This window comes from Melospiza melodia, chromosome 8 (genome assembly GCF_035770615.1).
Source record: "Melospiza melodia melodia isolate bMelMel2 chromosome 8, bMelMel2.pri, whole genome shotgun sequence".
Classification (NCBI taxonomy): Eukaryota; Metazoa; Chordata; class Aves; order Passeriformes; family Passerellidae; genus Melospiza; species Melospiza melodia.
In genome coordinates, this window is record NC_086201.1 from 5,017,367 (window position 1) to 5,030,695 (window position 13,329).

A 13,329-nucleotide genomic window follows, 5' to 3' on the forward strand; every position below is an offset into this window, starting at 1 on the left:
AGATAAAATTCATTGTATTTCTAGAATTTATTTCAAACCTTATAGTGACCTTATAGTGATAGTTTTTTCAAACAACATAGTGACCTTCAATTCATTTGTTCCTTCTAGGTTTTAAATTAGCTATTACTCTGGTGAGATTGTATTTTTTTTTCTGATTTGGGAAGCCTGAAACATTTATTGTCTAGTGTTCAAGTTTCTAGTGTGCTGATATGGTGAGTACTCTTCAGTTCTAAAACTCTTTAGTTCACTTTGGTTCCTAAAGACTGAATTTTTAGACTTTCAGCCATGCTGAAAGAACCTCTCCTCTCTTCTGTTGGAGCTTTTAAGCAGGCAAAGTGTTTAGTAGGTGTTTTTACAGGCACATTTAGATAAACTGTGATTTTTTTAATTAAGGAACAGATGCCTAGTTTTCTGGAATTTGGATGCCGGTGGCATCCTTTTAACACATTTTAAGTGCTGTTATCTCATTTCCCCAGGTGCTGCAGGTATAAAAGTATTAAGTGTTTTGCCTAAACATCATGGGAGTCACAGTTTGCACTTTAAAATCCTCTCATTCAGTGACAGCACTTCCTCTCCTGTTTCTCTTCTGCATTTTTGCATTTTAGGTCATTGTCAAGTCTGGCCCAGGCACCTTCCTGAGCCTGGCTGTGTATGATGAGTACATCTTCTGGTCAGATGGAGTGAGGAGAGCCATCCTGCGTTCCAGCAAATACACAGGAGGGGACACCAAAGTTCTGCGCTCCGACATCCCGCACCAGCCCATGGGAATCATCGCTGTCGCCAACGACACCAACAGCTGTAAGCTACAAAGCAGGTTTCCTAATGCCAAAATCTTTCATTTCAGGGATTTTACTTAGTTTTAGCTGAGTTAAAAGTGTTTCATGGTGTTTCATAAATTCTTTAATCACTAAAAGATGGGGTATAACCTTTCCCCAAGTGTCTTGGTTTGGAAAGACGGGTGTCTGCTAAGGAAGGCAGGGGCTTTCCTTCAAATGTAAACCCCCTCCCTCTAAATTATTATAATTTTGAAATTAAGGGACTCAGGAAAAGATATGGGAATAGGAATAACAGTTCTTCACTAGGAATATTAAGATAAAAACGCAATAGTACAAACAAACAAAAAAAATCCACTGAGCCAGAGTAGGACATGACCCCTGTGGGTCAGGGTGGTGGCACAGCCCCATCTCATGGTGGCTCAGCCCTCCTGCAGTGCCAGCTGTGGCTCTGTTGGAGCAGGGATGCTGCACAAGGGGGGAGTTTTCCTCTGAAGCCCCAGGAGTGCTGTAGATGGGCCTGGGCTCCTCTGGGAATGCAGTGGAGAAAAGGCTGCTGTGGTGTTCCAAACCTCTGATTGTATCCAAGTAGGAATGCTTGGCTCCTCCCCCTGGGTGAAGCATCTCCCATTAGGATGATTGAATTTTATCAGCCATGCAGGGACACTCAACTGTGTCCTGGCCCATTAAAAGAATAAATTTTCCCAGAGGGAGGATTGATTTGTGGAGAAGATAAAGGAAACTGCCCAATTAACAGAAGGTAATTGCCCCACCTCTCACAGATGGCAATAGAATACACGCATATCTTGCAACCCAGGACACCAAGTAAATAAGCATTATGTGGAATGTTCTGCTACAGGTGTTGAGCTCAGTGGATAGCAGCTAAATACTTCCCTGTCAAATTTCTGCGGTTTTGAATGTTGCAGGTTTTTAAAATTATTATTTTCCAGGTGTTTGTTTATCTTTAGCATGCCAGCATCTGAAGGATGCTGACATTTTCATCTGCCTGATAAAACCCGAATCAATTGCCCATGAATCTGAGATATGGTGACTTTTGCTCCCTCAAAGACATTGGCCACTGAAGCAAATTTAATACATTCGAGTTCGTCTCTTGTCGTTTGTCTTCCAGGTGAGTTATCTCCCTGTGCACAAATGAATGGAGGCTGCCATGATTTGTGCCTTCTGACGCCTGATGGACGAGTGAACTGCTCGTGCAGAGGGGACAGAGTCCTGATAGATGATAACAGATGTGTGAGTAAGTAATGGTGGCTGACACGATGCTTTTCTGTGCTGTGAGGCACTTGGCTTTCATAGGACAGTTGGCCCAAGCCATTCGTTTTGTTTCTTCTATTTGGCTATTTCTGAATAGCCAAAAAGTTGATTTGGCTGCACAAACCAGACTTTTAACCCTTTTGTATTGTAAGTCTCTTGGGGTATTAAAAAGTGTTCGTACTCTCCTTAAACTCCTATTATGGTAGTGGGTTACTGTTTCCTGTTAATGGAATTTTTATGTATTTATCAAAATTACTGCTAAGATAGAAATATCTGTATGTATCCTTCCCTAGGGTTATGTGGGATAAGCTACTGAAGTTGCTTAATTAAAGCTCTTTCTCACCTATCTCTCTCTGCTGTCAAATCAGTGATTGGCAGTAGAAGAGAGAGAGGTTCAGCAGATGAATTCACATGCCTAACAATTTATTTTACAATTATATGGCATTTATATTTTCCAAATGCATTGCAACTCTTAAAATTGCTCTTAGGTAAAACCATGTTTAAATTGTCACCTAGGACATGAAATAAGATTTAATCTTCTAAATTATTCTGTAGAGCGTTTGCAGGAAATGTTGATCTCTGCTATCAGGAAAAAAAAACGAAGACATTAAATGATGGGGTAGAGTAGCACAGAAAAAGGATGGAAACAAGACAGACTTCAGTTTAGCTTTGAGATCAAAAGTTCCTTTCTTCATAGCACAATTGCAAGTGATACTCAATAAAATTGAAAGTTAGCAATTCCAGCTGAGAAAAGGAATTAACTGTCCTTTCACAGTGTAATTAGGCTGTGTAACTTACTGCCAGTCAAGAGTCTTGAGACAGAGCTTCAGTGAAATTCTGAGAGATGATGATATGGGTAATGACTGCTCTCACTACTTACTTGTCATCAAAGAAACCATTTGAAAGGCTTTTTAATTCTTTGTTTCTGCAAGATGGAGTTTGAAGCAATCTCTACAAGGGTGTCCAGTTAGACTCAAACTGAGGGCAGGTTATGCTACATATACTTTTATTCTTTTCATTTTTTTCCTAAAGATTGCAGTCTAAGATGCTGAACTAGATGAACTGCAAATGTAATTGATAATTGTTCTCCATAAGTTCTTACAATGTTAGAAAATGGAGAAAAGAGGGAAAAGAGATAAAGATACTACTTTGAATGTAAAGGAATAAATAAATCATATTCAAGACCAGATCTCACCTTATTCAGAATCTGTTTTCAGCACTTTTTCTTCATGTTTCAATCAAATCAAGAAATGCTTTGAATTTATATTGGCTTGGCTATTGCATACAACAGACATTGGTTCTTTCTGAATTTTTGCTGAAGTGATTATAATAAAAACAAGACAGAAGCATAACAATTGGATATAATTTCTCCATTGTTCTTCTTCTTGAATTGTCCTAAATTCTCCTTGTTTCTCTTCACTTTGATATTTTGGTTAGAACTATACTCACAAAGCAGATGTTTGACTTACCCTGAAGTTCATGACCGAACTTTTGTGTCCAATTTCTGAAACGTTTTTGTTTCTTAAGTAAAAGAGTAAAAATTTTAAATGTGCACCTGGTTCTCTTCTAAAATAATAAATAGAACATCCACTCGATGAGAAGGGGAGAGTTTTTGTGAATAAAAGAAAAAAGTAAAATGGAAGCAGCAGGTTTTGTGCCTTGGGGTATAGGCTGTATCATTCAAGCTGGGGGTTGGGAAGACATGGGTGATTTGAAGCAAGCTGAGCACAGTAGTTCCAGAGTTCTTATCTTATCAGAACGAGTGCTTGTGAATTGTTTCACTGCATGTTCCTTCATGGCTATTTCTCAATGTATTTTCTTTTACAGGTTCTTTTTGTCGAAGCTTTTAATTTCTGATGCCATGGTGTGTTTTACTGTTTTGTACTCAATTTTTCAAAATTAATGTAGGTCAAAACTGAAATGCAGCCAGCATGTTTTCTCATTTTCACTAGTTGTAAAAGCTTTTAAAAATTACGTGTTAATGTGATTTATTTTTAGGTAAAAATTCTACTTGCAACATCTATTCAGAGTTTGAATGCGGGAACGGTGAATGCATTGATTATCAGCTGACTTGTGATGGCATTGCTCACTGTAAGGACAAGTCTGATGAGAAACTTTTCTACTGTGGTGGGTATTTCCAGATCTTTCACCTTCCTGTTGTCATTTTGGTGTTAAACATCCTTAGTTTACTTCCTCTTATTTACACCAATTGCTCAGCCAAATGCCCAGGAAGAAAATGCCAACACATATTAAGAAAACCTTGACATGACATGGGAAAAATTACCTGAAAATATTTTTTTCTTCCAAACTTCATGTATTAAGTGACATATTTAATAAGAAGCATCTCAGATGTTCTCATGTTTCTGTCTAGAACAAAAATAAGGAAAAACATAGCTAACTGCTTTTTGAAAGATGATAGCTTATTTTACAGTAATATAAAATATATAAATGCTAGTTATTAAATTTATATATAGATTTATAAATGAATCTATAAATAAACAAGTTTGTTGCCCTGAGTAGTTGTGGCTGCCCCATCCCTGGAAGTGTCCAAGGCTGGGTTGGACAGGGCTTGGAGCAATCTGGGATGGTAGAAGGTATCCTTGCCCATGGCAGGGGGTAGAAGGAGATGGTTTTTAAGGTCCCTTCAAACCCATTCCACGATTCTGTGATCCTGAGAACCAACAATTTGTCTTTCCATGGATTTGCCACGTAATTTTATGAAGCACATTCTATTAATTTGCAGTGTGACAGTGAACACCTTGCCTCATTTAAATAAAATCTACCAAGTATTTTGCTACATGTTGGAGAAAAACCTGGAAGAACTGCGGTCCTTTCATGCGCTAGGTCATATACAGGGTGTTGCTTTCTGAATCTGGTAAAGGAGGGAGTGCTGGACTCATTTTTTTGAATACCTAATGCAGTGAACATTATTATTGTGACTTCTGCAATAATTAGGTCTTTAGTAAATCAGTCCTGAATTTTCAAACATATCATTATATGTAAAATTCATACATTCTTCAATAGTGTTCTTGAGCAGAACGCTGTTGGTATTAGTGCTCAGAAATCCAAAAAATCTGTGCTAATGTCTGTTATTATATTATTCTCCATTTATTCCTGTTTTGGTTTAGGCCATATTTAGTATGCTTCATTCTGTGTGATGCCACATGCAAATGTTCTCCCCAGACAAGTGTGTCAAAACAAATGCATTTAAAGTACATGGGCATTTTGTACCAAGATAATGAAAGCTGGGAATGAGGCCCCCCTCTCTCTCTTTTTTTGGTCACTCTTTCTCATCATGCTTTCATTTATTGCTCTTTATCCCCATATCCATCCAAGTTATGCTGCATAATGGATGAACAATTTCTGAAGGCTGTTTTTTTCCCTGTAGCTTGGAAGGCATCACCAATTAAAGCATGGTTCTGGAATGTTTGTTTGGATGGAGGGTGAGGCTGTTTTCATGAGGTGTCAATCCAATCCTGAGCTGGTATTTAACTTTGCAGAGAACAGAGGCTGTCGGAAGGGCTTCAAGCCGTGCTCCAACCGCCGCTGCGTTCCCAGCAGCAGAGTCTGTGATGGTGCCAATGACTGTGGTGACAACTCTGATGAATTTGACTGCAAAGGTAAATGGCATCTTATTTCCTGGGTGATTTCTGAATATTGCTTTGTAAATAGTCATTATGCAAATAGGAGTAAGCTGGAAAATAACGTGTGATTTAATCTTATGGTGGGATTGATGCAAAGGCTGATTTTTTGGTTTGCACCTACAGTCTTCTAGAAGGAGAGTGGTTTTGGTTCTAAAAAATAATATATACATGTGCATTATGCATATAATATTTTATGTTTTATATATATAAAATATAAAATACAGGTGCTGTATCTTCTGTGAAGTAATGAGAGAGTAACTTTACTGTGGACTGATTGAAAGATGGTGATTTATCCTCTGCATGTGCTTCTTGTCTGAAGCAGGAAATGCTCCATTTCCCTACTTCTCAGATCCATGGCAGTGTCCATATCCTTTGCAAGGCTTACTAGAATTGTTCTCCTCTTCATATCAGAATTGTTTTTTGATTTATATCTTTTAACATGAATATTTATATCTTTGCAACCGCCAATGCATATAGACCAACAAGCAGACCATACAAATCCTTAGTTACAATTCAGAAAGTTTGACAGGGATATTATTCCACGTGATTTATAACTAAAAGCTAAATAGCAGCAAGCATTTTTTAAAGGCACCAAATTATTGTTAATCATTTATCTAAATATAATTAAAAGATATAGTCGAGAAACCCAAGCTGGTTTTACAAGAAATGAATCTGGGATTCACATGTGATACTGAAAATGCTTCTTCCTCCCTCAAATGCTGATGTAGTGGTTTCAGTTTGAAACCAGGTGGAAACACCAATTTCATGTGGTGGTTTTGGTTCACCAATCTGAGATTTCATCAATTTTGAGATTTCTTGGCCAACACACCAATGAATGTGGTGGGTTCAGTGCTGGCCAGTCACCAGTGCACTCACTTCCTTCTGTGAGGTAGGATTAGGAAAAAGGCAAAGCAGGCTCAAAAATTTAAAAGGGTATGAAGAAAAATTTATTAACAGTAACTAGAAGAAAGAGTAATAAGAATCATGACAAAACCTTCAGAACACTTCTTCTTCCCTCACAACCTTTTCTTTCCCACTGGCAATGTAAAGAAACAAACCCAAAATTTCAGTAAGTTTGCCACTTCTAGAAAAGTTCGTTAGGGAGAGAAGTCCCTCTTGTTAATGTTATGGAGATTTCTCCACAAGAAAAAAACCCAGTTCTCTCATGGCTCACAATTTTTTCACAAATAGCAGCCTCTCGGGGAAATCTGCCATCTTGCAGAACCAGGACAATTGATTATCTCAAAACGAACTGAATTACCTAGAGACTATTTTTTTGGGCTAAAAAAATAAATTAAAAAATTAGCAGCTTGTAAGGTGTAATAAACTCCAAATCACACATCTGCCGGAAGGTGCGGTGTGTTCTGAACGCCTCATTCTGCAGAGCGTGTTTAGCACACAAGTTCACGTCCTTCCTATCCGCGCGTTGCAGACGCGGCGTGCGGCCCGGCAGAGTTCCGCTGTGCAGATGGGCTTTGCGTGGGGAAATCGGCGCAGTGCAACCAGATCATCGACTGTGCAGATGCCTCGGATGAAAAGAACTGCAGTGAGTTTGTGTTCCTGCTCCCTCCCAGCAGCTGCTCCCTGGTTGTTCCTTGTGTTGGAGCGGTTCGTTCCTGGGTGTTGCTGCTTGGGATTCCAATGCCTGCGTGGGCTCCTCCAGCCCAACGTGAAAATTAAAGGCTGAGGCTGTCGGGCTGTGTTAGGTGTGTGGTAATTTTCTGTCTCTTTCCAGATAATACAAACTGTGCTTACTTCTATAAACTTGGGATAAAATCTTCAGGATTTATCAGCTGTAATTCCACTTCCCTCTGTATACTGCCAGAATGGATTTGTGATGGGTCTAATGACTGCGGAGATTATACAGATGAATTAAAATGCCCAGGTAACTGTAAAAAAATTTTTAAAAAACCCAAACTCAAAACATTAATTAACCTTTTAAACAAAGAAAAAAGGTCCTATTTGGGGAGGGAGAGTGTTTCTCATTGTGTTGCAGAATGTTAATTCGGTCAATACTGGTTTATTTAACATAGACATTATTACAGTGCTGAATGCAGTTTATTCACCTTTATTTTGTGTTTCCTGGGATTATGGAAATTATTACAAATGAATACTGGCTTTTTTTCTGAAGCAAACTGTAATGTCTAGCTTTCTATTTCCTCCAGGTTAGGCCTGTCATTTATCATTTTTATTTAAGTAAAACACGAGTCATTAAAATGTCAAGCTCATCAAGCATCAGTATAATCACTCAGGAACTTCTATTAGCTACTGCTTTAGTGGGTGGTATTTCTTTTCTTGCTGACTTGTTTTACTTTCTGTTTTATTTGGTGGAGGTCCTTGGAAAAGGCTGCCAGGGTAGAATCCAGGGTTGTTGTTTTTGTGATAGCAGCCAGGAAAATTGATCATGATAACCTGAGCCCCAGCCACAGGACTGGAGTTCTATTTAACGTTAACCAATTAATTATTCATAATATTCAGTTCTTACCTAATCAAGGACGGAATTTGTGTTTGCTCCATTTTTATCCAGAACTCCTCATCTGAGTTTGAGAATATTAAATACAAAATGAAAACATTTTTTATTTCTATTTTTTTAACAATTGATTTGTTCTAAAGTGAAATTAACCTTCTGTTGGCTCGTAACTCTCTTTCCTCTAAGAACTAGTTAAATAAAAATAAATATTTACTAAATAATAATTTTTATTTGTTTGTAAATTTAGAACTTCTAATTTTATGTTGTTCAATGCCATCAAATTTTTTGCACAGTAGTGGACATAATCTAATTCTTTCCATTTAATATTCTCTTAATCTGTGTGATAATCCTGTTGTGTCACCAGAAGGTTCTATTAGAATTCTCATATACATTGTGCCAAATTTATTGACAAAAATATTACCAGGATCCAGAGGAACCTGGGACTTCAGCAGTACGGTCAGCCAACATATCATTAAGAACTTCCATCAGTCCTATAAAATAGATGCATATTAATTTAGAGCTTTCATTCTAATCTCTACATTCTCTAGATTATCTCTTAATTATGAAGAATTTATTGTATATAACACTTCATTAAGGCCAAAAGAGCTTAACTTGCTGTATTTTTAAACAAAGAAAGGGTTTTATTCCATACCAAGGAAAATGTTGAGAGTGTGCTACAGCTTCGGTAAACCAATGTTGCATAAGTACATTAATGTGCATTTTATTCCATTGTCCATTTGTTTGTATTACTTCTCTCTGAATTCCAAATGTGTGCCAAAATGTTCCATCATTTTAATGTGTGACTAATTGCCTGGATCATTCTACCCTTTAGTTGGAAGCAATACCATCCCCACTCAGCCTACATGTGATTTCCTTTGCCATTTCATTCAAAACTGACCAGCTCTGGCACATTAAGTTTTTGAGTGTTGTTTCTGTTATGAATATTGCAATTCCCATTAGCAGTTTGGTTCAGTGTCATTGTTCTTACAGAAAATTACAGCAAAATACTCATGGAGGCTAGCTTTGCTTAGGGAACCCTTAATACCTACCAAGTCATCACAGATGTTCCACTTCTTTCTTTAATCTTTATTTTTTTTTCTTTTTTATTCATACAGCTGTAAAATCCATAAATGTTTACTTTACCTTTCCTTTTAAAAGAGAGGAGGCTGAAAACAAATCCAGTACACTAAAGGAACAATGAAAACCATGGCAGAGAGTTTCAGTGGTCTCCAGTACTTGGAATTCCATCCTGGGTTTTCCCAGGACCTTACTTAAGAATTTGAAAATAAACTGTTATTAGATAATATTTGTGCTTGCATCATTAAACTCTACATGTGGCATGTTTTCTTTCCTCACACCTCGTTTCTTAATCATTCATAAAAGTAAAATTTTAAATTACTTTCTGACTCAACAAAATTAAAAGGCAAGGGAGAAGTTTTTAGTTTCTGACCAAGTCTAAACCTCTGGCTCCAGCATCACTGGTGTAGCTCCTGTTAGTCAGTGCATGCATGAGATTTGTGGCTTCTCCCAGTGACAAAAATACTGCCACAATTAGATTATCTTGTAAATGATGGCAGACAGTTCAGAAGGGCAATTTCTTCAGCTGGTGTAAAACAACAAGCAATGCTGACCTGCCTGACCTCAAAACCTGTAAACTGAACTACTTTCCTCTCTAGGCCTTTTGATTTGGTTTGAAGCTGTGCTCTGATTCTTCTCTAAGAAATGAAAGACAACTATTTCAGCTCCCTAAACTACTTAGCTATCACTTTATTTATTTTTATGAACACATTTTTTTTTTTCCATTCTTAGACATAAACACTCTGTCCATCAGTATTCAGAAATTTAGCAGAAATGTATTAGGCTCCTAATCATACTAGTAGAGACCATTTTACATTACATTCTTTATTTTATCACAGTTCAAAACAAACCCACATGTGAAGAAAATTATTTTGGTTGTCCTAGTGGAAGATGTATTCTGACCACCTGGCTTTGTGATGGGCAGAAAGACTGTGAGGACGGAGTAGATGAATTGCACTGTGGTGAGCATTTTGTCTTATTTGCATCTCTCTAGTCACTAATACACTTTGGAAACAAAGAAGTGTGCATTTATATCTCAGAGATTCTATAAAAAAAATCTTTAATGCCGTGTTTGCAGATTCAATTCTAATACTTCATGCTGCCAATACCTTAAATTCTATTTCATGCCAGAATGAAAGCCCTTTAATTTTTTTTTTCTCTCTTAAGGATATATTTATATACAGGCCTTTCTATTAATTTAATATTTAACAATTCCACTAATTCTTCACAACTCCTCATTAGAAGAGTTTTACAGATATAATGAATTTGAATCAGTGTCTGGAGCCCAGCAGGAAATACCCAAAGCTCACAGTAGGCATTGCTTTGCATCAGAGACCATACAGATATAATTGTTTAAAGTAATGACAAAAGTGATGTAAATATAACACAGCATGAACTGTGAACTGGGTTAAGGGTCTGTTCAGTCTCAGATCTTTTCAGATTCTTAAATTTTACCTAATTGAGGCACAAAGCAGGTTGGTTTTACTCCTAGTGAAAGCTGGTCTTATCAGTTTGCATGGATTACCTGAATGGATTATTTTTGTAATGAAATTGTACCAGAAAGTAGTGTCAAAAATTTCTATTCCAAATTTAAATAAGACCTGAAGTTTGGGTTTTTTTTTTTTTGTTTTTCTGGGTTTTTTCCTTTACTTCTTACCATGACTGAACATTTTATTACTTATTATTTATTTTATTACTCTCTTCATGACTCAGTTCCCACTGACATGCTTCCATATTTGGTTTGCAGTTTACATTGTGTATTTTTATCTCATAACTTTGAAATTAGGAAGTGCTGTGCACTGTGACAATCAGAGTCTTTTTTGTTGGCCACATTTGTCAAGCATAACTTGGTGTTTATATTTCCAGGTGTTATACTCTTGTGTACGATACTCTAAACTGAATTAGCTGATTTTTGTGGGCAAAAGAGAAGGGGGTTAAGCCAATGCTTCTTTCCCCATTGATTGCTGTTACCCATTTTAAGATACCTGTTTCAATGCTGTCCTTCAAATTCAGGTTTTATTACCTAAAATTCTTTTTAATGTTAATATTAAAATTTTTGTCATCAAAATCAGTTGCAACAAAATAAACTTTATTCTTAAAGAAAGAAGACTAGAAAAAATGCAAGACAGGAGTTTTTCAGAAAAGAATAGCATTGATTTAGGACAGTTTTGCAGTCTGATTTTGAAATGTAGAAACTAAACTCTTATTTGCAATGTACAGAAAAGTGTAAATGTGATAAAGCAAAAACACAGAAATTTTTCTTGTGAGAAAAAATAAGAAAACATCTTTTAAAGATGGAATTAGCTGCTGGAAAACCAGGAGGAAGGCTAAGTTGGAAAATTTGAACTGTGCTCTCTCTGTCCTACTACCCAAATAAAAGAGTTCACTGTAGTTGTAGCAGCTGTTAAATATACAAACTAGGCTTCAGTTTTTTAAAGTGTTCATCCTTATCTCACTTAAAAAAGATTTGAAAATTTTGGAATGTTTCACTGTTTGATTTTAAAAAATGTGTTGGTGAATGCAAACTCTTGGACAAACTGATAATATGCTGAATAACAAGATTGAGATTGTGCTGAGTTGGAGCGTTTTAATACATGGAAAGTGGGAGAAGAGAAAGGAGCAGTGCAAAAAATTTTAAACTGTGCTTGAAATGGCAGGGAATGCAGTGATGTTGTGAACCTAACAAATACAGGGCCTGGTGTCACCCCCAGATTCGTCCTGCTCCTGGAATCAGTTTGCTTGCTCTGCAAACAAGTGCATCTCCAAGCAGTGGACCTGCGATGGCGAGGATGACTGCGGGGATGGTTTAGATGAGAGCGATGCCATCTGTGGTGAGTTGGATCTTTTCACTCCTGGGTTGGGTCAAATCAGGCTGAATGAGGGAGACCAAGGTTAGATATTAGGAAAAATTTTTTTTTACAGAATGGATGATAAAGTTCTGGAATGGTCTTCCCAGGGAGGTGGTGGAATCACAGTCCCTGGATGTGCTTAACAAAGCCTGGATGTGGCACTGGGTGCCAGGGTTTAGTGGAGGTGTTGGGGCTGGGTTGGACTTGATGATCTTGAAGGTCTCTTCCAACCCAGTGATTCTGTCAAAATTTGACTGTAAAACAATCCCAGCCAGGAGGTTTATTGTGACAGTGTTCACAGGGGTTTTAGGATGGGGGAAGAGACGAGGATCTGACTCCATATTTCAGAAGGCTTGATTTATTATTTTATGATACATGTTATATTAAAACTCTACTAAAAGAATAGAAGAAAGGATTTCATCAGAAGGCTAGCTAAGAATAGAAAAAGAAATAAGAATAACAAAAGCTTCTGTCTTGGACAGAGAGTCCGAGCCAGCTGACTGTGATTGGCCATTAATTAGAAGCAACCACACGAGACCAATCACAGATCCACCTGTTGCATTCCACAGCAGCAGATAATCAATGTTTATATTTTGTTCCTGAGGCCTCCCATCTTCTCAAGAGAAAAAATCCTAAGGAAAGGATTTTTCAGAAAATATCACGGCTACAGTTTATCATAATGTGCATAATAATAGCTGAGATTTTAAAATAAACCCCTATAATCATTGCCAGTCACCACGCAAGCATGGGCTAGGCTATTCCAGCTGGGGATTTGGGATGGCTCAGTGCTGATGGCTCCCCTGCCGTGTGTCCCCAGGCTCAGTGACGTGTGCTGCAGGCACCTTCAGCTGCCTGGGCTCCCACGCCTGCGTGCCCCAGCACTGGCTCTGCGACGGCGAGCGCGACTGTCCCAACGGAAGCGATGAGCTCTCCACAGCGGGCTGTGGTAGGTTTGCACGTCCACAAGCATGTTATTCTCATGCTATTTCATGTTATTTTCATGTCCATTTTGCTGGTGAAGAGTGCTGACCCACGTGTGAGCCCATCCTTCGCAGCTTTACTCGGGCTGACACAGGGAGGCAGCCCAGGCGGAGATCAGGATGTGTGGCAGTTCATGGGCATTATGCAGTGTTTACTGGTGAAAATCAGCACTTCAGGGACTCTGCAGTTTTATTGCTCCTCCTGAAGAAAATGCTGGTGCTCATGTAAAGGAGGTTGTGTATGATAGAAGGGAGATGCAAGCT

The 13,329-nt window shown here is 37.9% G+C and overlaps 1 protein-coding gene across 1 annotated transcript in view; it reads left to right on the forward strand.

Annotated features, from left to right (window-relative positions):
• Window positions 1-13,329, forward strand: part of LRP1B (LDL receptor related protein 1B) — a 641,138-nt gene that overhangs the window by 518,429 nt on the left and 109,380 nt on the right. Inside the window, exons 44-52 of the mRNA XM_063161579.1 lie at window positions 606-798; window positions 1,903-2,028; window positions 4,044-4,172; window positions 5,546-5,665; window positions 7,122-7,235; window positions 7,425-7,574; window positions 10,076-10,198; window positions 11,948-12,067; window positions 12,903-13,031. Of these exons, the coding sequence (XP_063017649.1) occupies window positions 606-798; window positions 1,903-2,028; window positions 4,044-4,172; window positions 5,546-5,665; window positions 7,122-7,235; window positions 7,425-7,574; window positions 10,076-10,198; window positions 11,948-12,067; window positions 12,903-13,031 (1,204 nt within the window). The remainder of the gene's footprint in view (window positions 1-605; window positions 799-1,902; window positions 2,029-4,043; window positions 4,173-5,545; window positions 5,666-7,121; window positions 7,236-7,424; window positions 7,575-10,075; window positions 10,199-11,947; window positions 12,068-12,902; window positions 13,032-13,329) is intronic.